Source organism: Accipiter gentilis, chromosome W, assembly GCF_929443795.1.
Source record: "Accipiter gentilis chromosome W, bAccGen1.1, whole genome shotgun sequence".
Classification (NCBI taxonomy): domain Eukaryota; kingdom Metazoa; phylum Chordata; class Aves; order Accipitriformes; family Accipitridae; genus Astur; species Astur gentilis.
The window spans coordinates 8,537,120-8,564,639 of record NC_064918.1 but is presented as its reverse complement, the minus strand read 5'-3'; the positions used below and the strand labels follow the sequence as shown (position 1 = coordinate 8,564,639).

Below are 27,520 nucleotides of genomic sequence, written 5' to 3'. Positions count from 1 at the left end.
AAGTTCAGTTTGCTTCTGCCATGAATGTTTAACAATGTCATTTCACCTTAATTTAGCCCGATGGAATTCTGGCTTCACCACAACCCCTTCCTGGTCTGTCCAGCCTGGGTTGTGACATCAGCAGTACCCAGAGTATCTTAAAATGCGTTCAGTTATTGCTAAATAATTCTGAAAAGAAAGTAGCGAACATAATGCAGATGCATGAAAAGCTTTACAAGTAAAGAAAGTTTTCCAGACATTTATTTCTGGAATTGTACGCCAGGTATTAAAGTACAACAAATACAAAATAATGCTAAAAAAAAGTCAGTGTTTATGTACAAATATTAAAACCAATGCAACAATAGCGACTTCCTCTTGAACATCTGATATTGAAAACATGTTCCGATTGTAACTACATTTGTTGTTATGCACAGGGTACTTTGAATAACTGGAATCTGTTTTATTAAGACTACTATAACCATACCTACTGTATTTTACATTTGATAGTATTTTCCTTCTTCCAATGAAAAATAATAGGAATAAAAAAATAGTAACCTTGTCATTATTTTATAAATTACTGTATTTAGTTTCCCCATCTGTAGACAATGTGCTTGTAGTGCTGGGCAAATACTGTCCCTGGTGGTCAGTTTATCCATTAGTTTACATTCAAAGTTGAAACAGTCACCTAAAAACTTTGGTTAAATTAAGTAGTATCGCTATGTTCTACTTGATCTGAAGTTTTCATACATTTTTGACCCTCAGCTTTAAAAATTAAAAACAAGAAAAATTGCACAATTCACTGACCTAATAGTACACAATTTAGTATCCTTTAAGTAAATTCAGCAGTTTGACCATGACAAGAGGAAAACTAAACATTTAAAAACCTAGCATGAGAAGATGATATATGAGTAACCAAAGTAAAAGTATTGCTATAATCACAGCACCAAGTTACACTTCTAAATGAATCAACTATCCTCTTCAGATTCCCTGTACATAAAAAGGATACATTTACCAACACTGCAATTGACCATTATGGATTTTTGGTTTGTTTGTATGAAGAAAAAGTATGGCAGAGGACAAAGAATTCATCACAGTTTGTTATAAGAATTGTGCTTCACCATCAAAGAACCAAGGCAATATAATTTCTTCATATGGTTGCAATTCAGTTATCTTCATGCTGACTTTCAAAATCCAATTCTTTTAATAAACAGTAACAAGTTCTCCATTTTAAATGTTTAAACCGAGAGAAAAATAATTAAGTCCAGCTTCTAAAAGAAAAATTCAATAAATAATAGCTATTTTACATGGATAAAGTCAGTGGTACAAGTTTATGAATGTCACATCAAGCATGCACAAAAATGTTACTATACACAGTAGTAGTCAGAAAATATTGAAATAGATATCTAAAAAGGTATGAAGAATTTACATATTTACAAAATCTTGCAAATTATTGCCTCATTTTAACAAGGAATTAAAAGTAAATTATTCCAGCTAGCTAGCCAACAGGTTAATATAAGCATTTAAAAATCTATTAGACTAGCTAGAATTCATTTTTCTCTCATCATTTTCTGAATTTTGGTCAAGTCTTATTAAATAAAGTGTCCATTCAACTTGCTGACAACCCAAACCTTAGACAAGTCTCTGTCTACATTAAGAGCCCAGCAATGCATAGATAAATTGAATATATTACTGCATCAGCTAATGATAATGGGCATGTTCATTTAAGTGCAACTGGTATAAGCATTCAGTCATCTTCGCATAATGATTTTTATACAGACCAGCCACTCACTGTAAACCCACAAACTTGAATGTATAACAATGAAGGATTATGGCCAGTATTTTACAAAATTACATAAAATGTGTTGAGTCATAAACAAAAGAAACAAGGTACACAGTTCAGCACAAAACACAGCAACAAGAAGCTGACAACTTGACTAAAAATGTCAGAGTACAAGAGTACAACACAGGGCCAAGGCTACCCATTATTTACTGTGTACTTACTAGAATTACATATTTCAGATGTATAAGTTAAGAACTGATTACAAAATTATCTTTACTTTTGTCCACTGTGCTAAACTAATTTGTTTTAATATGGTAAATGTGCTATTGTGTAAATGCTTCAAAGCAATCTTCATTACAATGCTGTAAAGAAAACTCCATACGCTGCATCCAAAAGTCAGGATGTCAATGCAGTTCACAGTATGTGTAATAAATAACCTTTTCCCTTTCTAATATTAAAGTCACTACTTTCTAATTACTCAGCATAACCTTGAAGCAACTATTACAAATATCAACAACGCAAGCTTAATCACTTCAATAATGAAAACAAGTTAGTGGCAATTAAATTTGTAATACGAACAGTGCAAAGAAAAAGTATGGAGGGAAAGGGGTAATCCTACCAAAGTAATGTTCTCCCACAAGAATTAAACAAACATTTGCAAGACAAACTTTGTGGATGGCTAAATTGCACTCAATGTTCAAAATAAAAGTTAAATAGTTGCTTTTATGGGAAACATTTTTACTTGTCCTTTCCTGTTTGACCAAGGTAGTGAAGTGCCATTTTTGAGCCAATGACTTGCCAAAACAAATAAACGCAATCCACACTGAAGAAAAACTTTCAAATACATCAAGGTTCTACTACTTCTATATAAACTAGATAGTCCCTCAAAACTGTAACACTTTGAACTGCAGTGCTCCAAACAATTTAAAAGATGTCTTCCAAAATGTAGACTGTTTAGTGGTAAATCCTAAGCTGTGCAGACTGTAGCTTTATGCAACATCAGCTGCCTTAGGAAAGTTAAGTTGCACAGGTGCATTAATCTTCAAAGTTGTGGACAAACCCCATCTGAATACAATAGCCTAAGATGCATCTGTTTAAGCCAGTAAGTTTAAAGTACACAGATACCTCTGACAGCATAATTACTTCTGTGTAAGATAGCCATGGCCTATAATTTTGCAACAGCATCCAAGTGTAGGTCTTCATACTTTCTTTACTCATGTTAAGTCCCTTATGCTAGCTTCCACCAAGATGAACTTGCTGTTTTTTAAACTGAAGTGCTCTAGTTTAGTATCACGTGAGAGAAGGTTCTATTTTAAAAACATCCTTGTATGTTTGTGCAGTTTAAGTTAAAGAAACCCATCCCTGCCTTTATAAGAAAAAAATTTTAAAAAATTGCTACACTAAGCAGGGATCAGGATCAGTACCTGTAAACACTGTTATTACACTGCATCCGTTACAGCAAAAGTAACTTAGACTAAAAAGCCACTCCAATCAGTTCAGAACTTCTGTGCTGGTTTTGAAATGGTAGCCTCTGTCTACAGGCTTTAAAAAAAAAAAAAAATGAAGCAGAGCTTAAAGCTGCACCACAGAATTATCTTAGTCCCAAACTCTGTCAAACATTTCCACATTTATGGACTGAAAAAAGAAATTACTCTTGATAAAATCAAGATATAGTTCTATACATAAAAAGACATCACTGATGTCAAAGTTCAAACTTCCAGTGAAAGACTAAGCAAACCTGATAGTTCCTATCAAGTTTACTATTACTGCATAAAGTACCCACTGTATGTTTAGTTTTCCACAGTCATTCTGAGTGAAGGGCAGTATGTTGGTGAAGAGCATGAGTGCTGATAAAACCATTTGTCTCATTTGCAGATAGACTGCTGAGGTCAGCCACTGAAACAGCCATTTTGGCACTGGTAATATGGTGTGTGTGGTTCTCAAAGCCCACACCAAGGTTATTTACAGAGACATCATTCATGAAAGATTCTGGGACAGCAATTCCCATTTTCAATCTCTTTGCAGGTCTTTCTGTCTCCTCACTGCACATGTTCATTGGGTTTAGCTCTGAATGATAAAAGCCAGTCTCAAATAAATTAAAACAATCACTTTCACCATTGCTAGGCAAGTTAAGCAATTCTTCTGTTCCAACAGGCACATGATTAACTGGCGCTCGGGGTAAGATGTCCATAGGAGGAAAGGCATCATCCAGGCAGTTCACATCTGAAGTGTGGCAGACTGTAGCTACACTGTTTGTCAATGCTGGAAAAAAGATGAATACAAAATATAAACAAAATAGTTGTTTATATAGTTACAACAAAGAGGGGTTTGGGTTTTTTTTCAGGTTTTCTTTTTTTCCCCCCTCCTTGATTTACCTGTCAACTCATTGGCAGTGATAGAGTTCAGAATGCTTAGCTGTTGATCAGGAATGGTTTCTGTTCGAGTATTAGATGTTAAGGCTGAAGAATGTACTGCTCCACCAAGGGCTTCTGCTTCATCTACCAAACGATCCATGTAGTCCCTTAAAGAATATAGCATTCATAATGGGTTATTTAACAGGAAAACAAGGCCTAAAAGCAATGATAGATTTAATTTCAGTTGCCATAGCCACTGCAGCATTACACTGCAATGACAGGAAGAAAAAAATAATCTTCTACATTTATGATTTGCAACAGAAAACATATTCCAAGAATGTTTTACTTACGTAACTCCTGGATGATGGTTATATCTCTTCTTTCCAAATCTTGTTTGCTGAGCAAAGTAATCATAACGTTCTGACTTTTTCCACATGTAATAGAAAGCCACGCACTCAGCAACTGTTCTGGTTCTTACCTAAAAGGCAGCAAGAAGAATTGACAAGGTTAATGCAAAGAATTATGTTTTGTCATCTCCCCAGTCCCCATATTCCTGCAATATTGTTAGTTTTACTGTTCTAGTATCTGGAACAAACCAATTAAATCAGGAGACTTTGTATTGGGTCTGGCTGAGATGGAGTTAATTCTCCCCATAGCAGCCCTTGTAGCGCTGTGCTCTGTATTGGTAGCTAGAAAGGTGTTGATAACACACCAGTGTTTTGGCTACTGCTGAGCAGTGCTGGCACAGCATCAAGGCTGGCTCTCCAACATTTCCACCCTCCCTCACCAGCAGGCTGGGGGTGGGCAAGATCTTGGGAGGGGACATAACCAGGACAGCTGACCTAAACTAACCAAACAGATATTCCATACCATATGACATCAGCTCAGATATAAAAGCTAAGTAAAGGAAGAGGGAAGGGGGGCATTTTTGTCTTCCGGAGCAACCACTACGCATACTGAAGCCCTGCTTCCCAGGAAGCGGCTAGACATCACCTGCTGATGGGAAGTAGAGAATAACATCATTTGTTTTCCTTTGCTTTCGCACGTGTGACCTTTGCTATCACTTTATTAAACTGTCCTTATCTTGACCCACGAGCCTTTTGTTATATTTCCCCCCCCTGCTGAGGAGGGGGAGTGATAGAGCAGCTTTGGTGGGCACCTGGCATCCTACCAGGGTCAACCCACCACAGACTTTAAGAGAGATCTACAGTTTTATCCTGGTTTCAGCTGCGATAGAGTTAATTGTCTTCCTAGTAGCTGGTATAGTGTTATGTTTTGGATTCAGTATGAGAAGAATGTTGACAACACACTGATGTTTTCAGTTGTTGCTAAGTAATGTTGTCCTGGTTTCATCTGGGATAGAGTTAATTGTCTTTCTAGTAGCTGGTATAGTGCTATGTTTTTGAGTTAGTGTCACAGTTTAACCCCAGCCAGCAACTAAGCACTACACAGCCATCCAGTGGGATGGGGGAGAGAATCGGGGGGGGGGGGAGTAAAACTCATGTGTTGAGATAAGAACAGCTTAATAGAAAAGAAGAAACTGATAATGATAACACTAGGGGGGAGTGAGTGAGTGGCTGTGTGGCGCTTAGTTGCTGGCTGGGGTCAAACCACAAGTTTCAAATTTCTTTACCGAGAGAGTGGTCAAACACTGGAACAGGCTTCCTAGAGAGGTGGTAGATGCCCCATGCCTGTCAGTGTTTAAGAGGCATTTGGACAATGCCCTTAACAACATGCTTACACTTTTGGTCAGCCCTGAATTGGTCAGGCAGTTGGATTAGATGATCGTTGTAGGTTCCTTCCAACTGAACTATTCTATTCTAAATAAGTATCACATCTGTTCTATTGTATGCATTATTGTTGTTTGGTGGTTTTGTGGTTTTTTTTAAACTACATTGAAACTGTATCTACATCTGAAGCATTTCAATTCATAACCTGTATAACAATTTTTTAAACTATAAGACAGACTCACTCTTAAGATGGAAAAAGCTGAGCAAATCAATGACCTAAGAGAAGTGAAGCAGAAAAGACTTTGGATACTGTAGACAAATTCTGGTCCTTAGTGACAGATAGATCAACGCACATGTTTTGTTGCATGTTGGAAAAAATATTTTTAAGTTATTTCTTTATATCTCTGGTGAATTAGTTTATTGGTGAGCTCCATTTAAAATTTGAACCACCCAAATATTTATTATAGGACAGGTTAAGCCAAGTGTTGAGCAGGACTATCTGACTGTTGTTGAACAGCAACCACAGCCCTATGAAGTTTACCTGAAATACAACAAAACCACCAGTCTCCTAAAGAAAAAACTTGTCATGGTTTAACCCCGGCCAGCAACTAAGCACCACACAAACTGCTTGCTCACTCCCCCCCACAGTGGGATGGCGGGGAAGAACTGGAAGGGTATAAGTGACAAAACTCATGGGTTGAGATAAAGACAGCTTACTATTAAAAAAAAATTAAATTGTTTATTTAAATTTAAAAAAAAGAGAGAGAGAAGAAAATAAAACCCAAGAAAAACAAGTGATACAAAAGAAAACAATTGCTCACCACCAACTGACCAATGCCCAGCCAGTCCCCAAGCAACAGCAGCCCCTGCCAAACTTCACTCCCCCCCAGTTTCATTGTTGAGCACAACATCACATGGTCTGGAATATCCCTTTGGTCAGTTGGGGTCAGCTGTCCCAGCTGTGTCCCCTCCCAACTTCTTGTGCACCTCCAACCTACTCACTGGCAGGACAGTGTGAAGAGCAGAAAAGGCCTTGATGCTGTGGAAGCACTGTTCAGCAGTAACTAAGACATCCCTGTATTATCAACACTATTTTCAGCACAAATCCAAAACATAGCCCCATACTAGCTACTATGAAGAAATTTAACTCTATCCCATCCAAAACCAGTACAAAACCTCAAGGTGATATCAAAACATACAGGAAATGTACAGAAAGTTTGGAAACATCCATATTGCCAACTGTACCAAATGATACATATATTTGATTTTAAAAAAAAAATCCAATTCCTATTCTTCAAGAACAGGAGTCAATCAGAAGCAATCCAGATCAAGATTAGAACTCTTTTGTTGGCCAGAAAGCAGAGTACTGATGGATGACTACACTTTCCGAAAACACAAAGAGCTAAGCCTGTTTCTGTAGAATTACACCTTCCTGGTGACAAAAATAAAGATGTGTCTTCCCCTCCCACAGCCATGGTATGGAAATACTATACTTCTAGGAGAGGCAGACATTTAAACTAAACTACAATATAAATGGAAGAAATGTCAGCATGAGTCGCTTTCACAGATATCTTGACTCATCTTGCAACGCCTAGCTTTTCCAATGACACTGGAGGTAAAATTAGCACAGAAATGCCAAACTGGTTTTAATATGTTGGTTCTTATTTCACTCTTCTACATGGCTTCTGAAAAATGCATTGCTTTTACAAATTTTCAGCATCGTATAATCTACCAATTCTTCCATTTAACTGTAAAATACTAACCTTGTTTTTCTGTATGAGATGAAAGTCTTTTCCATAAATCAGAAGTGCATGTTCAAAGCTTCTGCATTCTTCTTCTGTCCATGCTGTCATCTCTTCTAGACAATTGCAAAAGTAGCATGATAAACTTATTTTCCCTCACTAACCTTATACAGAGAATAAAATGTGTTGCCAATGCGTGAATATCTAAACACACTCTAAAAAAAAAAAAAAACCCAATAGTTCAGTTTAGACCCATGTTCTTTCCTCTACTGTACAGATATCCTACTTGAAATCTAATATTCTTGTTTATAAAGACTCATAAAAGAGTCTGATTTCTGATATCTTTTATCCTGGAGGACAAAGAACATTCAAAAGACTTGATTTATTATTTCTTAAGAAGTTTGCCATCAAAAATCATAGCACAATGGTTACTCTAAGAGACAGGCACTAACAGTATTATCATCCTTTATGATTTTTAACAAGGGTATAAATCCCATCTGACTTGGGGCAGGGGGGGAGGGGAGTACTAGTCCTTCGGACAGAATTTGGGGCTCTGACCCACAAATGGGCAGAGATATTTTTCAATCCCAAAACAAGAATCTAAATCCTAGAGGGGTGTGGGGCTTAGGATACAGCCCTGCAACTGATACTTCTTTATTGTTTAGCTCTAAGCAGTCTCTTCTTCTACGAGAGCTTTCTGAAGCACTGCTCTGATATTCCTTATTGTTCCCTTCAGCTTTACCTTAAATACTTAGCTTTCACAGCACCTAACTTGTAAACACTCAAATTCCCTTTGGATCCAGTTCTGAGTAGGGAATATCTGCCAGAATACCAACTTATACCAGGGCTCATAGTCCATTTCTGCTTTATGCAACGCATATGTTAAAGGACAAAGAACCGTCTTTGCTAAATGATAAACTCTGATTTTTATTTAAGGGAGTAATAAAGTTAGGGACAAACAAGATGGAAACTCGTTTTCCACTGTAAACTTGAGCAAATCTCTCCATGCTCTACCAAAGACCTATAGAACTATACAGTAGAACCAGTTTAGGGTTGACATAGCACAATGTTAGCACAGCGATGAAGAGTAGGGCTCACTTACATAGCTGGCTATGTTCCGATTCTGCTATAAATGTCATCAGATTATAATTGATCATGATCTCAAAAAGGTACTGTAATGTGGGTGAGAACTGCCTTATGGGAGCAAAATCACAACTCCTCCCCATCTTTCTCCTCAGTCTGTGCCGTTCTTAAAACAGCAATGGAGGAAAGAAGGGAAGAAAAGGTGTAAAAGCTGATCCTGCAGCCTTTATACAAGTTGCAAACTTCTCTAGCAGAAATTTCCATCTGGCCAACAGTCAGATTATACCTAATCTGTGCTAAAGACATAATGGTAAGGGATGTGCTCGTTAATCTGAATCTTACTCAAGATTTTTCTACGCAATTTTTTTTAATGCTTTTTTTTCCTCCAAACACACATTTCTTAAAAAGCAGATACCCTCTCTTACCCTGAGATGCCTTTCCATTTGAGCAGTATCTCTCAATTGCTTCTTTAACATTATGGCTACTTTTGAGAAGTTCATATAGCGCCTATAAAATAGAAGTAGTCTTTAGAAAGAGTCAAAAGTTGCAAATATCCAATCTAAACTTCTGAAACTAGCCTTTCAGTGAGCATATCTAATGTAAAAAAGAGGATTTATCTTTATACAGGATGAAAATTTTAAAACAACAACCAAAAGCAAAACCATCCAAAAGTTGAGAAAAGGTTTAATTAAGCAAATGTAAAACGTTACATGCAATTATTACAAAAGCTGGATTTGTCAACAGCATAGCAATCAGAAACATCACAGATCACAACACTGCCAACATTCAAATACTCACAATTTTAAGCACGTGCTTAAAATTACAAATAAGATCCTGACCCCAATAACATCTAATTAAAAAAAACAACAAAAAACAAACCTGAATATTGCTGCCTTTATAATACAAGGCAGAGAAAGAGAACACATTAACTACAAAGCAATGTGTCACAAACAGAAAAAAATATAAAACATACTTGTTCATTGTCCCGGGTATGTAGTCCTTCAGGAATTCTGCCAATCATGTTTTCATTTCCTGTTCTTAAGGAGGTTTCAAAAAGGTATTCTTTAACTTTACTTTCTGAGATCACATCAGGTTTCCAAAGTAAATGGTCTTCATTTTCATAGGCTGTTAAAACAGAAATCCATTAATGCCAGGTGTGACATTTTTAAGGGTACAACATAAAAAGCTATTTCACAAAGACAAAGAACAGGAATACAGAAGTAATCAAATCAGGCTCCATCATGCCACTTTTAAATTGCAGCTCACTTTTTCCCCAAAAAGTCTCAGTTAAGAGACAGACTCTGCAGTGTGGTGTGGCAAAGAGATTCAGGTTCCATGAGGATGAGATAAAGGACTGAACTCGAGACAGAGTCTTCACAAAGGAGCAGCTTGTTGACAGCTAGATGATTCAAGTCAAGTTATGCATATGTATTCATCATCTTCATATAAACAAACTAGCAAAACCACTCAGTTTTATTCAGCCATTTTTCAACAAATAAGCTATAGTTTACAGTGAAAGAGTGCAGGATATTACTTTAATATTTCAAATATTACATATTAAAAAAAAAAAAAAGGGGGCAGTGGCTAACTGGTCATTTTCAACTAAAATTTGCCAAAACTTAACAGAATGGAAATCTAGGTCTCAATGTGGTAATTTCTTTTTCCATTCACTAACAACCGAATGCTGTTAACAACTCGTATGTTCCATATTTTACAAGCAATCAGGATGTATAGTCCTCCTTCATAGTATACTGAAATCATGTACGCGCCTCTTAAGTAGCTTATTTGAAAGACAATATATTGGAAATATTCAAGAGTTGGCCTGAACCTTTGTCTGTGCACACATTTAAATTCTAAATTAAACTATAAATCCTTTACTCTGATCAATAGGTGTGATTAACATTACACATAATGCTTCATGTACTCTCTTGGCAATACAAAATTAGAGTTATTAAATGCAAACACACACAAGCATAATGGCAGTTACAGTAGAAGAGATGAAGATGATTCTCAAATCTCTCATAAAACTTCAGGAAAGAATATTAAGTAAAGGTGAGGAACAAAATTACATCTCCTTTGAAAGTTCTGTCATGGCTTAAGAACATGGAAAGCTTTCAAACAGACATGTTACAAGTGTAAGGTTTACAGAAGAGCAGAACTGCCTTCTAGCACAATTCCAGTAGCTGGGACTACATAGCAGAAATAGAAGCCCCTGTTTACCATCACAAGCTCTTCAGGGAGTACAGAAGAGGCTTTCACAGAATCCTCCAACCATACAGCCAGGTCCAATCTCTCTGAGCACTGGTGATGCTCAGCTTCAACCTCCATTATCAACCAAGACAACCCAGCACTTCTTGCTAGAGTCCACGCCTGATATTCTCAAGAGGAGCTCCTCAGGCTCTCCCATCTGGGAGCTACCTCTGCTCTTGGCCATGCCAGTGGACAATACCCTTACTGGTTCTCTCTAGCACCAGCTCATTCCAGAGAAAATTGTCAGATTAACGCCTTGCTGATCATTCTCTGGTTATTGGCCCTTCTCTAGTTCTCAGCCAAGAAGAAGTCAAGATGTGTAAATAGTAAAAGGACTATCCAGATAAATCTGGTTCTTACTCCTCTATTTCTTACAACTGGTAAGCATCATGCTTGAATCTTAGAAAATAGGAAACTTCCCTAGGTCTCTTAAGCAACACAAGAGATGTTCACTTGCTAATGCTTCCAGCTCCATCCATACTATACATTCTTCTTCTCTATTGCAAAGGATCACTTTTCAAAAAGCAGTTGGTAATGGTGAAAAGACTTGATACACTTCACTAGAATGATATTCCCATGAAACGTTACAGTTCAAACACAAGTAACTTACAGACAAAAAACCAGAATGCCCTTCATTTATTAACATATCCCCCAAACTGTTCCTTAATTTCACAGCTGCTCCACCCATGAGCAAATTTCTTCCAATATTTGCTTTTTGAATTCCACAGCTGTTGAGGATTTCTTGGCTGGGCGAGGGCATGTGAGCAAAAAAAAACAATAGAGACGATAAAGTGCTGATCGGGCGCCAAATGTTGCAGAGGATCCACAGGGGAAAAATCACACACAGACCAATGTGATCAAGTGAAGTTCCTTTACTACAACTTTTAGCACAGTTATATACCATATGTGCTTGTGCATGCACCTTATACAATACTCTAATTGGTACAATACCCCGGTTCACACGACACTATCTTATCCTCTGTTGGCTGTGCAAGCTTCTTCACGAGGTGTCCAGCAGTTACTTATCTCATTCTTCAGCATCCAGGAGTTGCTTGTCAGGCTCTTCTTATCTTCCTTTTTCCCAGCGTACAAGGACACAGCGTCCTTGTCTGCTCCAGCACTTTGTAAACTTTTGCTTCGTTCCCACCTAACAGCTGGATTGCTCACATGCCCTCGCCCAGCCAAGAAATCCTCAACACACAGCTATATGTGCTATACTTTTCTCATAGTGAAGGTTTCTAAAGATACCAAATAAAACTCTATTAAACAAGTTATTTTTTTCTACTCTAGCACAATTGCAGTTTTTAACCTAAATTTACACAGAAATAACATCATACTCAAAACACCATATTTTTTAAAAGACAAGGTGTATCAGGACCTACATCTTCTACTCATGCTATGGAAATTTAAAATAGTTTATTGCTTTGTTTTTCATAGCCATTTTGTAACCCACGCTGTTGTGCTTGCCAAAAAAGCAGCAAAGAAAAATACTGGTTTTAAGATCTTCAATGTAAACTAAGGTACATGCTCATAGCCCAGTTACGATACTCTGATGAAAATATTTCCTTCTTGACCCACAGTTTGTTGCCTCCTAATATTACTAGATACTTCAGAATTAACACTGTAATCCACCCTCCTATGTCTTATTGAGAATCTCCTCTCAAAGTTGTAGAATCACACTTCTGAGATATAATTATGTGGTTGTGTTACTTCAGTTGACTAGGGTTTTTTTTTGTTTGGGTTTGGTTTGTTGGGGTTTTTTTTTTGGGGGGGGGGGGTGGTTTGTTGGTTTTGGGTTTTTTTTTTATGGTCTCTGAGACTTTAACTAAGCCACTGAATTTATATTATAAATTTAAATAACATTTTCCCATCAACTGCTATATATAAACATAAGATAAAAAGTAAAACAGTCAGAAGAACTTACCCTTTTCATTATCACTGTATCTGCCATGGTAAGGTGGAATTTCAGCCTGATACTGTGAACCAACCATTATTTCCTGAAGATGTAACAAAACAAAAAAAACCAACACAAGAGAAAGGTATTAGCTTAATATTTTGTGCATGGAAGCATTACAAATTCCATTAACATGGCATTTTGCAGAGAATTCCAGAATTAAGGTAATATTTTAGATATGTACTATAAATCTTAATGCATTTTTCTTAATAGTAAAGATTTCTTAACTTTTTTTTTTTTAAAGATATAGTTATTACCTTTCTCAAATCTTCAGATGAATTACCATTGTCTGCCTCTATGTCTTCACCATCTGATTCCTTATCTCCATCACACGTAGTGTTTGCTTCAGACACAAAGAAGTTTGGTTTTAGCTAGGAAGAATTTTCAGTTCAAACACAGAACTACAAGATATCCTTTACTTTTGAAAGGAGCCCCTGCTTTTATTCTGGGAGACACTCATCATGAGTCTTCTGATCTACATTTCTATCAAACTAGCATGAAGTCAGAAAGCACCGGTACTTGTATATTGCAGAACTAAAACATTGTCTCAGTTGCAGTGATGAGAAATCTACTGTATTTCTAACAATTAAAAGGAAATTAGATCATTTTTCTTCATAAATTTTCTTCAATAAAGGCTTATACCTTATAGAAAAGGTACGAGAAAAACAAAACTTCAAGGGCTATGACTTAGCCCCAGGTTAATCACAAAGAAAGTAAAGTTGAAGGCAAGTCTTTATTACCTACTAAAGCCTTTCATCAAAAGTTTTAATGGGCATTCAAAACATTCCTTTAAACAAGGCTGACTCAGCATGGAATGAAGATATAGTAGATATATACAAAATAGAATAAGCAAAAGACAGCAAAAGACTGCTTATTCCTCTTTAATATTTTTTTTTTCCTTAGGAAGAAATACAGCAGAGCACTCCAAGTAATTCAAATACAGTACTCCACAGAATAACTCATATTTTAGAATCTGGAACGTTGTGGTACTGGGTTCTGAAGTAATTCTATTTTTTATTTTATCCCCAGCAGAATGGAATCTACAGTTCTGGTAAGATTAAAGCTATTTTGTATTCACAATTTTCAGTAACAACATGCTCATAAATAGGGTTGCAACTTTAGCTTCATCACAACTAAATAGAATCATCAACATCGGAGACAATATCCAAGACTGTATGGACTGAGGCTCCTCTTCTGTAGTCATTACTACAATCACCAGTCTATCTCTTTTTGCTGTTAGAAGTAGCAGGCAAGAAGCTAACGTGAATGCATGAAACAACAATATGCCTGGATAATAATATGCAATTATTTTTTCCAATTAATCCAAATTTAATAAAATAACCTGTGTGTTAGACATTTATCTTAAAATTGAATGTTATCTTAGAGAAATGGACAGGGATCCGAAAAAAAAAAAAATCTGAAACTATCAACAGCACAGAAAACTGACATTTCCTCCCTGAAATGGTGGATATTAGATTTTAAAATGCCTAACCAAAAGTTCTAATAAAGAAAGAGTAATGTTCTGATGGAAAACCATAATAGCTGAAAGCAAAGATGCCTGTTTCTTAATCCTGAGTAACATGAGTGGCTAATAATTTTTTCCGTAAACCTGCCACACTTTCAGTGTCATATTCATTAACAGTTCACAAGCAATGTTTAAGTGCAGCAAGGTTGGGGTTTGCTTAACTAAAAAAGGGCATTATCATTTTTAAGGTTTTTGTATCTCAATACAAATGTCTTGCATTACACAATCAGCAGCATGCAAAGGGCTACAACTGCTGATGACTGAGACAGCACATTCCCGTTATCATCCCCCTTCTCTAGAGAGGGATGAAATCCCCCAGAAACAGCTCAAGATACTTGCCAAATTAAAACTGTGATAAAAATCCTCCACATTGCCTATTGCAGTTCATTTGTTCACTGGTATACTAGAGTTGGAGCAATGAGGAATATCTTGTCCAGGTTGGATAACTGAACCACTGGTTCTCAGATCTTTCCCATACTAGCTCCATGGGTAGTGAAATTTTGGCGGCCATGGGTTCATAGGCCCCATCCCATATAAAACCACTTTGGCTCACAAAATCCTATGGAAAATTGTTGAATGTGTGAAGGGAAATAATGACAAAGAAACCACGTCCCAGTTCACATCCACATGCTGAATGGAGGAGTCACTGGCTTAAAAGCTGCAGCAAAAATTTTAGTAGAGACACAATAATTTAAAAGAATGGGTTACATATTCATGTCATTCACTAACATACTGAAAATCACAAAGAGTGTTCCTCAACACATTAACTATTAATTGTGAAAAGTTACTGTATTTGTAGAAAAATTAATTGTACTTGTGCTTTGCGCACAGTAGTAAATATAGGTCTTTTAGGTAATCAATAATACCAACCAAAGACAACATTCATGTACAACATCCTGCAAAGCACTGCTTCTCAATTCCTGGTAAAGTCAGCACTACTCTGCAATTTTGATGTTTTAAACTATGAAGCTATACGTAATGCTAAGACTTTTTGAGTACTATTATAAAATTAGGTTTCCTACATCTTAATGGCCGAGGAAAGAAGTCGGTAGCCTCATGTGAAGTAACTGATGGTGTCAAGTCATCAGCAGAGGACTGTGTTTCTTCATCATCACCTGACAAGAGGTCTTTAGCTATTTCCTCCTGTAACATTAAAATAAAAAAAAAAATAAAACCTCAGACTGACTATTAAGTATAGACTGGTGAGCATTTAGATTCAGAAAATTGTAAGTCCCATTAAAATGAATTATTTTACCATAAGTAATTTTAGCAGACCATCCTCTCAATTAACAAGCTAGTTCACTCCCAAATCTCAGAACAAATACAACCATTAATTTCAGAGTTGAACATGGGTTCATTTCCCCCTTGTCTTCTATTAAAATAAATGTACAAGTAGTAACCTCTGCAAGTATCAAATCTCAGATGTTCCTCCAACTGCTTCCAATGAAAAACACCAGTGGAAATCTTTAGAATTCTGTCATTCTTTGCATCACAGATATACTAAAGCTTTAACAGGCTGTTACCCCTTAAACTTGGGGGGGGGGGGGGGGACGGACGGACACGACGACACACAACACACAACGGACCGGACACAACATACGAGGACACACAGACACTGACACGATGGAACCAACAAAAAACCAGCCAAGCAATTTTGTAAACTTTTGCTGAGAAGAGTTACAGATAATAGACAACCCATTATCTTCCCAAATACAAAAAACCTGATGTTTCTGTAGGAGGACGGAAGGAAGGAAGGAAGAAAGGACGGAAGGAAGGAAGGACACACTTCCTCCACTAGCAGACATGTTTGAACCCCTCTGTATAGAGATTAGGGAGGGAAAGAACTGTATTAGACAACAAGCTGACTACATTTCTGTAGCCTCAACACAATCATGACTCCTAATGAGAATCAGATGTGCAGAGCCATCACTATACCCTTTCTGTGGAGTTTATAATTTCATCATACTTATAGAAAGTAAAAAAAAAACAAAAAAAAAACAACAAAACACACCCAAAAACACACACAAAACCCCACACATACTTACTACCTACAGATTTTATAATACAAACTACTAGCTGCATATGCCTTACAGCCAAAAATCAGATTACAGTCTCAGAATTTAAAGTTAGCCTGCAAATCACAAAACCTGAAGTTTCATGTTTTTATATTCAACAGTGCAATACATATAGCCATTGCACATGAAACAATCTCTCCCCCCCCCCCCCCAAGTTGAGACCTTTCCAAATTATATGCAGTTGAAAGAAACATTCCAAAGCATTCAGGAGTGCATTTTCAAGTTATCCACAAAGGTTTGATACATGACATGTATGTTGGAAGCCAGAATTATTATTTCTGGACATTACATACATTAAAATAAAATACAGATCTTTTCAGAAAAATCCCACTTCTAGAAAAAGGAAAAAAAAAAGAAAATCTATTTAAAGTTCTCTGGATGTGTTTTAGAACTGTTAACTTATTCATTTCTCAACTATAGTAATATAGTACCACTAAAGTTGCTATGCATGTGTGTGATAATTATAATTAGATTCAGATCCTCAATATCCTTGAAAAAGAATGAATTCAGAGGAGAACCGCAGAATCATTTAGGTTAGAAAATACCTAAGGTCAAGTCCAACTGTAAACCTAACACTGCCAAGTCCACCACTAGTATAGTAAATCTTAATTGTATACTGAAATTGATAAAGATATGTCTTTTGTAACATCAAAAGATAGTGAAATATTATTTAAGGTCACCTGGATTTCTGCTTTCAAACTATAATACAGGGGAAAATACTTCTGACTTACTTTATCTAGAGTCATATCTGGAAGTTCATCTGCAAGTTCACTTGGAGAGCTATCCACACTGGAACTGGCCATAACTGGAACTGCAGGTTCATAGCCATAGAATGCCAGTAAATCTTCCAATGGCATGTTTCCTTCCTAATACAAGAAGATTTACAAACATTTCAGCATATTGCCAAATACTTGTAAACAGTTCAGGCCTAAAAGGATAAGACATATCTTGAAAAACAAAAGTAAAAAACAAACAAAAAAAATTAATTGAAAGCATGAATCTTGATTAACGATCTAAAATATTTCCAGGCACAGGACTGAAATAATTCATAACCATGTCTCCTGGCATATAATGAAGTCCCATCAAGCTATCGAAGAAAACCATTTACTGGATGAAACTAAAGAGTAATTATTAAAAATTTGCTCCTTATCCGATTCACACTGTAGAACATGATTTGCCTATATTTCTTCAAGACAAAAGATACACTAGAAACACTAACAATCCCCCTTACAAGAAAGAAATGCAGAAAAATTTGAAGACTTTAGTCCTAGATAGTTACAGCTGCAAGTGTGCAAAACACCACAAAAGTAAACTAATATAGCAACTTTTTATCCCTCCTTTCCATCTTCCGCACAATATATTTTATAATGACTGTTGAGAAGGTGTCATGGTTTAACCCCAGCTGGCAACTAAGCACCACACAGCTGCTTGCTCACTCCCCCCCAGTGGGATGGGTGAGAGAATCAGAAGGGTAAAGGTGAGAAACAAACTTGTGGGTTGAGATAAATACAGTTTAATAATTAAAAAGAAATAATTTTTAAACATTGTAAAGAAAAAAGGAGAAAAAAACAAAACAAAGAGAGAACAACCCAAGAAAAACAAGTGATACAAAAGAAAATAATTGCTCACCACCAACTGACCAATGCCCAGCCAGTCCCCAAGCAACAGCAGCTCCCGCCAACCTTCACTCCCCCCAGTTTCATTGTCGAGCACAACATCATATGGTCTGGAATATCCCTTTGGTCAGTTGGGGTCAGCTGTCCCAGCTGTGTCCCCTCCCAACTTTTTGTGCATCTCCAACCTACTCACTGGTGGGGCAGTGTGAGGAGCAGAAAAGGCCACTATTATCAACACTATTTTCAGCACAAATCCAAACCAGCCCCATACAAGCTACTATGAAGAAATTTAACTCTGTCCCAGCCAACACCAGTACATTCTCCACCCCTTATTCCATACCATTTACGTCATGTTCAGTTCCCACCCTATCACGATACATCCTCATTAACCACCCCTTTCCCCCATAAGATGTTTGCGAAATGTCCGTAAATATCCATAAAATGTTCATTGAGTTCATTTGGTCTATGACTTTGGGCTCCATGTGCTATGGTATTCGCTCAGGACAGGAGAGGTGGTGTGTTGCATGAAGTTACTGGGCACCAAAGCCAGCTCAAGTCAGGTCACTGCTGCACTTGCACTGCTTCTTGAGATTCGTCCTTCACTGGTTCAGGTGGTTTCTGCTGTAGTCCTTCCTATAACATGCAACTCAAATCATGGGTTACAACAATTTAAAGGTATTTCCATTACATTCTCCACCCCTGGTCCCTTTGGACTAGGCCATAAGGTTTAACATTGCAATGAATTCCTCCTCTTGCCTCTAGCTTGGCTAGTAGCTAGAGGTTCCTGCTATAATACCTTTGATATATAGCAGCCACAGCAGTGGTGACATACAGCATCATGTAACACTGCCATCATACAACTGAAATCATGGATTATTTTCACCCAGGATTAAATCACCGTGAGGTACACACTGGAGTCCCCCATCCTTCTGCATTACCCACCAAGTGCACCCAGGTCCTTGAGCAAAAACAATCCCACAAATAGGTTTGCCCTTTCCTGAGGAAGGAATAACCCAGACTCTTTTTCCCAGCCAGTTCCTTATATGTACTATGGGGATCTTATCTCCTTCCACAGTACACAGGGGTTTTGATTGGGCAGGGCCAGGTCAACTGGCAGATCCTCTAGTGTTAACTAGCCAAACAGCTTCTGCTAAATGTCTATCAGAATGCTTGAATGCCATGCTCCTTGGCCCAGGCATTTATGAGGTTGTTTTGGAAATGAGTCCCATTGTCTGATTCAATTCTTTCAGGGGTGCCGTGTTGCCATAAAACTTGCTTTCCAAGGCCCAAGACAGTATTCTGGGCAGTGGCACAGGTCACAGGGTATGTTTCTAACCATCCAGTAGTCACTTTCACCAATGTAAGCACACGGTGCTTGCCATGGCAGGTTCATGGTAGTGTGATATCCTCCCATCACTCCAGAAATACAGGATTCTGCCCCTTTCTAATCTGATGGTATTAGAGTACACTGTGCACCAGCATCTACCACAGCTTTATACTCCCATGGGGCTGATGTGCCAGGCCAAACCCACACAGTCCAGTAAACCCGGTTGTCCCTTTCCTCTGCCTGGCTGAAGGCAGGGCCCCTCTATTCCTGGTTGGAGTCTTCATTACTTGATTTTTGTAACTGCAAACAAGAAGTCCCTTCATCAGGGTCAAAAATACGATCAGCCCTTCTATGCTGCCCAACAGACACTGGAGCAGTTATTTTCCTGGATGGATGCTTTTTGGCTGTTGGGGTTTTTTTTCTTGCAGTTCCTGTACCCGAACTTCTAATCTCCAGGTAGGTTCACCATCCCACTTCTTCACGTCCTCCCCCTGGTCACGCAGGAGGAACCACAGGGTTGCATGTGGTGTGCACCACCAGTACCCTCTCCCTTGAACAGAAAAAGGCTGGCTCTTAATAGCTGAGACCTTGGTTGGTGTGGATGAGGAAGTTCTATCCTTCTTGGATTGCTGGGACAATTTTGGGGTCAGTTTCTCCACAGCCAAGATACAGGCCCATAGAGAAGAAGCAAGATTATCTTCATATTCTTGGAGTTGTCTGGCCAATCCATCCATAGTTAGTGTCTCCATGTATATCCAGGTCATTACTGCCTGGGTGTTGGGATATGATGTCGGTGCACTTCGTATAAACTTTCACCACATGGAACACATACACTGGATTTCATCTGGATCTCTGGATACCTGGTTGTCATTCAGGTTGTTATAGATCACCTCCACCATCAATAGACCACCAACAGTGGTCTATTTGCTTCAGGAATTTGCAAGTTCTTCCTTGAAGGGATACCTGTCCTTCACACTCGACAGGAGTTGCTGTCAGACCAAGGACTCCTGCCCCTTTTCCAATCCCTTGTCAATGGCCTTATCCCTAGCAAGGGATCCCAGCTGCCAGGCTTCCTTACCCTCTAATTCCTGATTATTGGCCCCAATATCCCAGCATTGGAGTAACCAGATGAGAATTAGCTTGCCTGGTTGATGGCTGAAATCTTTTCACATATCTCACAGCTTACTTAGGGATAGGGATCGGGTGTTTTCTGTCTCATTTAAGATTTCAGTCTTTTCCTCCTCCTGTTCTTGTGATTGCTCTGCTGCAGAACAGGCTGCCTCTTCTGATTCTCTCTCCTGCTCCCTCTCAGGAGAAGCTTCTTCATCCCTTACTAAACAAGTTGACTTCCTCTTCCATTGTTTCTTTTTAGTTATAGGGGTGACTGATATAGTTGAAGGCTGGGTCTCTGGTTTATCCATAGTGTTGGTATGTTTTCAGATCCAGAGACCCTCTCTTCTCCTTGAGGGTGCTGAATAGTATTGAGCAGTGTTTGGTAAGTACGGGCCAGGCCCCAGCACAGTGCGGTATGTTGTGCCTCTTTAGAATAACCAGGGCATCTTCCCCCCCCAAACATTCTATCACTTCATCAGGATTCCACACTTGTTCGGGAGTGAAGTTCCAGACCATCAAAGGCGAGAAGCTTTCTAGATACCTGCCCATATTCTCCTACATGCCTTGCCACCCATAACCACACTACCGCACCGCAGGGCCTGGGTCATATTCCTAAATAGCTTGTTAACCTTAGAAAAGGCCAAAACGATATTCCTAAGAAATACCAATAGAAGTATTTTGACTACCCAAGGATGTTCAAGATACTGAAGAGCTATAGTAACGAGGGAGAAAACATCATGGAAGAAGGTGCTGAAGGTGCCATTCTGTATTTCCTCCACAAAAATCCTCTCAGAGGAAGGAGTATAATTGTTAATTGTCTCCATGAGATGGTACCCGAAGTACAGTAATGGCTTCAGTACAGAGCCCAAACACCAGATTAAACTCAGTCAGTGTTTTAGTAACAAATCTCCCAGGCAAAACGTCACTAAGCACTAGAGAGCACAGCAAACTGCAAAAGCCAAAACCAGTCTTTAACATGTACAGCAAAAAAAGAAACATGGCACAGATCAGATAAACTAATATCAAGAACAGATAAATCAATATTGTAACCAGCAACTGTTAACAGATATAAATTCCTTCTAATATGCTCTGGTCAAATCTGTTATTATCTCAAACTCTTCATGCCCCATGTTGGGTGCCAAAAAGGACTGTTGTTGCTTAACCCTGGCCAGCAACTAAATGCCTCATAGCCGCTTACTCACTCACTCCCCTACTCCTCCCCCAATGGGATGGGGGGGAGAATTGGAAGGGTAAAAGTGAAAAAGAAACTTGTGGGTTGCAATAAAAACAGTTTAATAATTAAAAATAAAAAAAATAAAATAAAAAATTGTAAGGAAAAGGGGGGGGAGAGAGGAAGTAAAACCCAAGACAGACAAGTAATGCAAATGAAAACAATTGCTCACCACCAACCAACTGATGCCCAGCCAGTCCCCAAGCAGCAGGGCACTGTGAGAAGCAGAAAAGGCCTTGATGCTGTGGAAGCACTGTTCAGCAGTAACTAAAACATCAGTGTGTCATCAACACTATTTTCAGCACAAATCCAAAACATAGCCCCCATACAAGCTACTATGAAATTTAACTCTATCCCAGCCAAAACCAGTACAGAAGGTAATAGGAGACAGCCAGCTATGATACAGAAGCAAAAACCAAGAGAAAGGCTTGGTTTATAACTTTTTTTTTTCCAACAGCTTTTGATCAAGTGATTTTACTAAATATCATCATACTTGCACGCTAACACAATTAATAAAACAAACTGTGCAGATTTTTTTTTTAGTTACCTGATTCAAGTCAAAGAATTAAAAATATTTTTCAACATTTATACCTTTAAAAGTTTTATTACCTTTAAAAATTTCTTGTTGAACTCATACACTGATTAAATTACTTGTTTTCTTTAGTCAGCTAAGGTCTTAGTCCTGCAAAGACTTTTCACAATGGGTAAATGTAAACTCATGTCCAAGCCTTTCCAGGATCAGGACATAAAGTAATAAAGTGTTTAAGATAAGCAGTTCTCAGTTCTTTTTCCTTCTATTATAGAAGCAATGTCCTGGTTTCAGCTGGGATAGAGTTAATTGTCTTCCTAGTAGCTGGTACAGTGCTATGTTTTGAGTTCAGCATGCGAAGAATGTTGATAGCAACAACTGAAAATGTCAGTGTGTTAAGTAATGTTTAGACTATAGTCAAGGATTTTTCAGCTTCTCATGCCCAGCCAGCGAGAAAGCTGGAGGGGCACAAGAAGTTGGCACAGGACACAGCCAGGGTAGCTGACCAAAGTGGCCAACAGGGTATTCCATACCATGTGATGTCACATCTAGTATATAAACTCGGGGGAGTGGGGCTGGGGGAATCGCCGCTCAGGGACTAACTGGGCATCGATTGGCAGGTGGTGAGTAATTGCACTGTGCATCAGTTGTATATTCCAATCCCTTTATTGTTACTGTTGTCATTTTATTAGTTATCATTATTAGTTTCTTCTTTTCTGTTCCATTAAACCATTCTTATCTCAACCCACAAGTTTTACTTCTTTTCCCAATTTTCTCCCCCATCCCACTGGGTGGGGGGGACTGAGTGAGCGGCTGCGTGGTGCTTAGTTGCTGGCTGGAGTTAAACCACGACAAGCAATAAGATCATTTTGTGGAGTAACAACTCCATTTTAACCACCAGACTCGGCAAGCTGCTTCGGTATTATAATTGCAAGTTCACAATCAGCAAAAATGTAATTGTAAAAGTAGCAGGACAAAAAAAAAACAACATCAGGATTATAAACACTGTCAACTCTATACTTAGAAAATTTGTTTTTACATGGACTACAAAAACACAGCCTCATATTTAATGCTAAAAATTACACTTTCCTGGAACTCTGATGACCAAACTCTGCAGTTATGCCGAGTGGTATAAGTGGGTCACTGAATGGTAATGCAAGCAGCATCAGTTTGTGGATGTTCAGCATTCAGCAGGCGTTTAAAATGGGTGATGTGCTGCCACAGATGAACAAGAGGTGTAAAGAGGAAAAACATGTAATTAAAGAGCGTAAAAAGGAATAGGAAAAGCCAAGGAGCACGCTGGTCATTTTGTATACCCACCAAATGCCAAACTGATGAAACTGAGACACAGAACTACAATTTATGTAGCAAACAAATGCGACCCATCATGTCTAAACCAGGACTGCATTTCCAGATTGGAAAAACATAATCTGACCAACAGAATGAAATCCAGCTAGCTGTCACTTAATAGCATGCAAAATGTACAATTTCAACTCATTTCCAACTTATAAACCTTAGAAGTGATAAGTGATAGTAGATGATAGGACTCTAAAACCTGCTTCAGTAATTTATCTTCCAAAGTGAAAGGATTATTAAATGTAAAAGAATCTGAACTTAACATAATGCTAATATCTTTGAGAAGCTAAGTTCAGCCTTTTTGTGAGGATGCACTGCTATATCCTAACCAAACCTGATTTTCTTTTCTTAAACAAACTGCAAAGGCGTTTTGCAGGAAACCGCATTATACAATACAAACTAAAGAACAGGTTGAATGTTCTTTTCGCTAAAAAAGGTACAACATATATGGACATTTAGGAGAGAGCAAGTCACTCTTACCTTTTCTAAATCTTCAATTTCAGACCTGAAATTTTTGTTTTCTTCCATCAATTCCTCCTCTTCTTCAAGAGTCCGCTCATCATCATAATCATGTACCAGCATTTCAGCAGAAGGGTCAAAGTCATGATCCTCAGATGATAGAGAGCCAACTATAAAAAAAAAAACACCACAAAAAAACCAACCTAATTTGAGTCTTTTTTTTTTCTATACCAACATATGAAATTACATCACAGAAAAAAATAAGGTTGCACGAATTTTTACATACAGTGTCAGAACTCTCAATGGAATAACTGGAACAAATTCCTAACTACCTGACAAATTCAGCTATTTTAGCTGGCCTTCCCTTTTTGTACTTGTAAGTAATAGGTGCAGTTTTCTCTCTTGCAGTATAGAATACTTGGAAGAAGTATCTACACTACTGAAACAAAGTTTCAGAAAGTACAATCCCAAATTAATATTTTACTGAATAAAAGATTGTTCAAAACATCCTTGAAATCATCATTAAGGTATAAAGTCCATGTCACAAGATTTCAGATGCTGCAAGACACTGATTTATAGACTCTGATTCTATTTATATGGTAACTAGCATAGTTTTTCCACTGGTAAACAGCTAACTTGGGTTGCAAATCAGCTTCCTACTAACAGCAAAATAAGCAGCGAGACTTGCTTCAGATTAGTTTAGCCTCACAGATGAGATATTTTGTTAAAACTAATTTAATTCTTAGCACTTGATCTAAAAAGGAAGAACAAACATAGCAGAGTTCCAAGAAATATAGAGGAAAATATACCAAAAAATAACAAAATGTTTCTAATGGATCACATTAATTAACAAGTCATTGTGACAGCTCTGTGTTCCAACAGACACTTCATTACTTAAGAGGATGCTCATAAGTCATAAAAAAAGTACTGTGATTATTTTAAGTGCATTTTGTCAACTGTTAGAAAGGTTATCATTAGATTCAACAAGTTTTAAAGATGCAAATATTCTGCACCACAAAGTCAGTGTTCTACAATGAAAATTACTGAAATACAGGATTGGTTTGTTCTTTAATGTTCATTTTCTTAAGGCTTTCAGGATGGAGAAAAGAAACAGATTAGGATATTTCTCTTTCACTTCTGGTTTCCCCTTCTAGTTCTTACATACTAGTGCTCTGTTGCAATTCTTGGCTTACAAGCAGCAAAGAAAGGGTTTATTAAGAATTATTTCCACGTAAGAACTTCTTTAGAAGTTTTGAAGGAAATAGCTACAAATTTTCAATGCTTTTCCTCAAAAAAATAAAGCAGTATGTCTCTGCACTGCTTCTAGCCTTCAAGGAGACAGTTGTATATACTAACATTTCTGAGTCTTAAAGCATCTAATTAATTTTTCAGCAATTATGCTAAGTGTTCATTCCTTATATGCAGGTAATTAAAGTAAACTTTGTCCATTTAGCTCACTTAAGACAATACTGTGAAAGTTCATAACACCATACCATAGGGAAACATTCAGGCCAAAAATGCTTTTTATTCACATGCTATTCATATTATGGTCTCATAGAACTCTCAGTATTGCTGATAATACTACTCCAATTATGAATTTTTCTGCTGTTGGCCATCACATCCTGATCCTATGGCTTTTAAAGAACCGTCAACTGCCTTAATGTAATAGATATTTATATATACGTATGCTCAAGATTACTGTTTCTAATCACTGTTCTAATTCATTTTATGTTTGAGTAACTCAAGTGGAAGTTCTATTCCACTCGCAGATTTTAGATAAAAGTCCTACTTCTTTAGTAGCTCTGAACACTCAATATCTCATTTAAAATATTTAAAACTATATTCAAATAACACAAGCTCAATAAATTTAATGAGTAGTTAAAAAAAAAGATTAAAACCAGCCAATGCTGAAAGCAATTACACAGAAGCAAATGCATACCCCAAATACTTCTTCATGAGTATCCCCACTGATATTAAATATGCTTGCTTGTGTAAAGTATTCCAAAGAACCTTAACAGCAGTTAAAGCCTTAACAATTACATATCATTATGATTTTAAACATTTTCTGATATTATCAAGAAGTCAAAAATTTACACAAGCCTGCAGTTATCAGCAGCAAGAGAAGCGGTCTCTCTCCAAACTACATGGCTTTACTGAGATGCTGACTTAAAAGTACTACAAAACTTTGTCTTCGTTTTGGGTTCCGAGCAGCCAATTACTAACTGCGACCAGAGTTAAGGGAAGAACTCCATAGTGCACATCCCCTTCTCTTAAAAATCAGGTAGGCAGTTAGTTACATTAACATGAAGCGTTAGGAAAGCTACGAGGCAACAGGGGGTAAACTTTGAGAAGGAGCAGGAAGGAGAGAGTGGCACGCAGGCAGCAGGCTAGGTGCCAGGGCAGGAGGTGGGCGAAGACGAACCTGGGCTCGAACTCCCAAATGAAGCCTGCAGGGAGAGGAGAGAGCGAGGTGAGACACGAGCTCCCTCCAGCAGCAGGTAGGAAGTCTCCATTTCACGCCCCTTCCCCTCCACCCCCGGAGTTTCCCCCTTCCCCTGCCGGCCTCGGCCCCGGCCCCCGCCCTGCTCGCCCCTCCATCCCGTTCACCCTCTACCCATCCCTCCTTCCCTCACTCGCTCCCCGCCTGCCGCTCTCCTTTCCTCCTCCCCTGGCAGAAGCCCCCCAGGAACCGCCCCAGGTCCGGCGTTCCCACTCCCTCCGGCCCCGGCGAGACATGACAGGGGCAGGCAGAGAGAGAACCGAACCAGCCACCTCTTCCCCGCTCCCAGCCCAGGGCTCGCTCCTCCTCCCTCCCGCCGGGCGTTTCTCCATCGCCCGCGCTGCGGCGGCCTGTCCCGCGCCCCCCGGGGCCCGATACGGCGGCCGTGCCCCACTCCGCGCCCGGCCACGGCTTGTCGGCCGCCCGCGGGCTGCGAACCCGGCACCCGCGCTGTGCAGCACCCGCCGCGCGGCCTAGTCGCGCAGGCTCCCACTGCCCCGGTGCTGCCGGCCACCCCGCTCCGCCGAGCCGAGCCGCCCCGGAAGCGCCTTACGGGGATGCCGAGAGCGGGCGCGGGGGGCCTGCCAGCGGCGGAGCCCCGCGGGGAGCCCAGCTGAACCCCGACGCCCCAGCCCGCTTTCCCCCTCACCTCCGCCATATTGGGACGATCGGGCTGAGCAACAGTGCTGCGCCGAGTGCCCGGATGGGGCCGCTAAGCCAATGGCAGCCGCCGTGGTCCAGCCGGAGCCGGCTAGGGAGGGAGCGGAGAGACCGGTGGGATCGGGCTGGGGCGGAGGAGGAGGCGGAGGCAGAGGCAGCAGCAGCAGCAAGCGTCTAGACCCCGCCTCCAGCGGCGCCGCGGTCTCCCACCCCGGATGGCAAGTGTGCTCTGACCGCCCTGCACCGCCCGGAGAGGG

General features: G+C 39.0%; 1 protein-coding gene across 3 annotated transcripts; it reads right to left on the bottom strand.

Moving 5' to 3' along the window:
- Window positions 1-262: 262 nt before the first annotated feature.
- LOC126035283 (mesoderm induction early response protein 3-like) lies at window positions 263-27,452 on the bottom strand. 3 transcript variants are annotated; one of them, XM_049793703.1, is made up of 13 exons: window positions 27,253-27,452; window positions 26,526-26,550; window positions 24,125-24,273; window positions 17,204-17,338; window positions 15,420-15,540; window positions 13,130-13,215; window positions 12,843-12,915; window positions 9,642-9,793; window positions 9,094-9,175; window positions 7,607-7,701; window positions 4,464-4,591; window positions 4,135-4,280; window positions 263-4,021 (listed from the first exon to the last, which is right to left on the bottom strand). In XM_049793703.1, the coding sequence occupies exons 1-13, from the start codon at window positions 27,259-27,261 to the stop codon at window positions 3,564-3,566; spliced, it is 1,659 nt and encodes a 552-aa protein (XP_049649660.1). In that variant the 5' UTR covers window positions 27,262-27,452; the 3' UTR covers window positions 263-3,563. The 3 variants fall into 3 exon arrangements, with proteins under 3 accessions (XP_049649660.1, XP_049649661.1, XP_049649662.1); XM_049793704.1 differs by having other exon boundaries at window positions 7,607-7,698; XM_049793705.1 differs by lacking the exons at window positions 24,125-24,273; window positions 26,526-26,550; window positions 27,253-27,452 and adding an exon at window positions 18,102-21,885.
- Window positions 27,453-27,520: the final 68 nt, after the last annotated feature.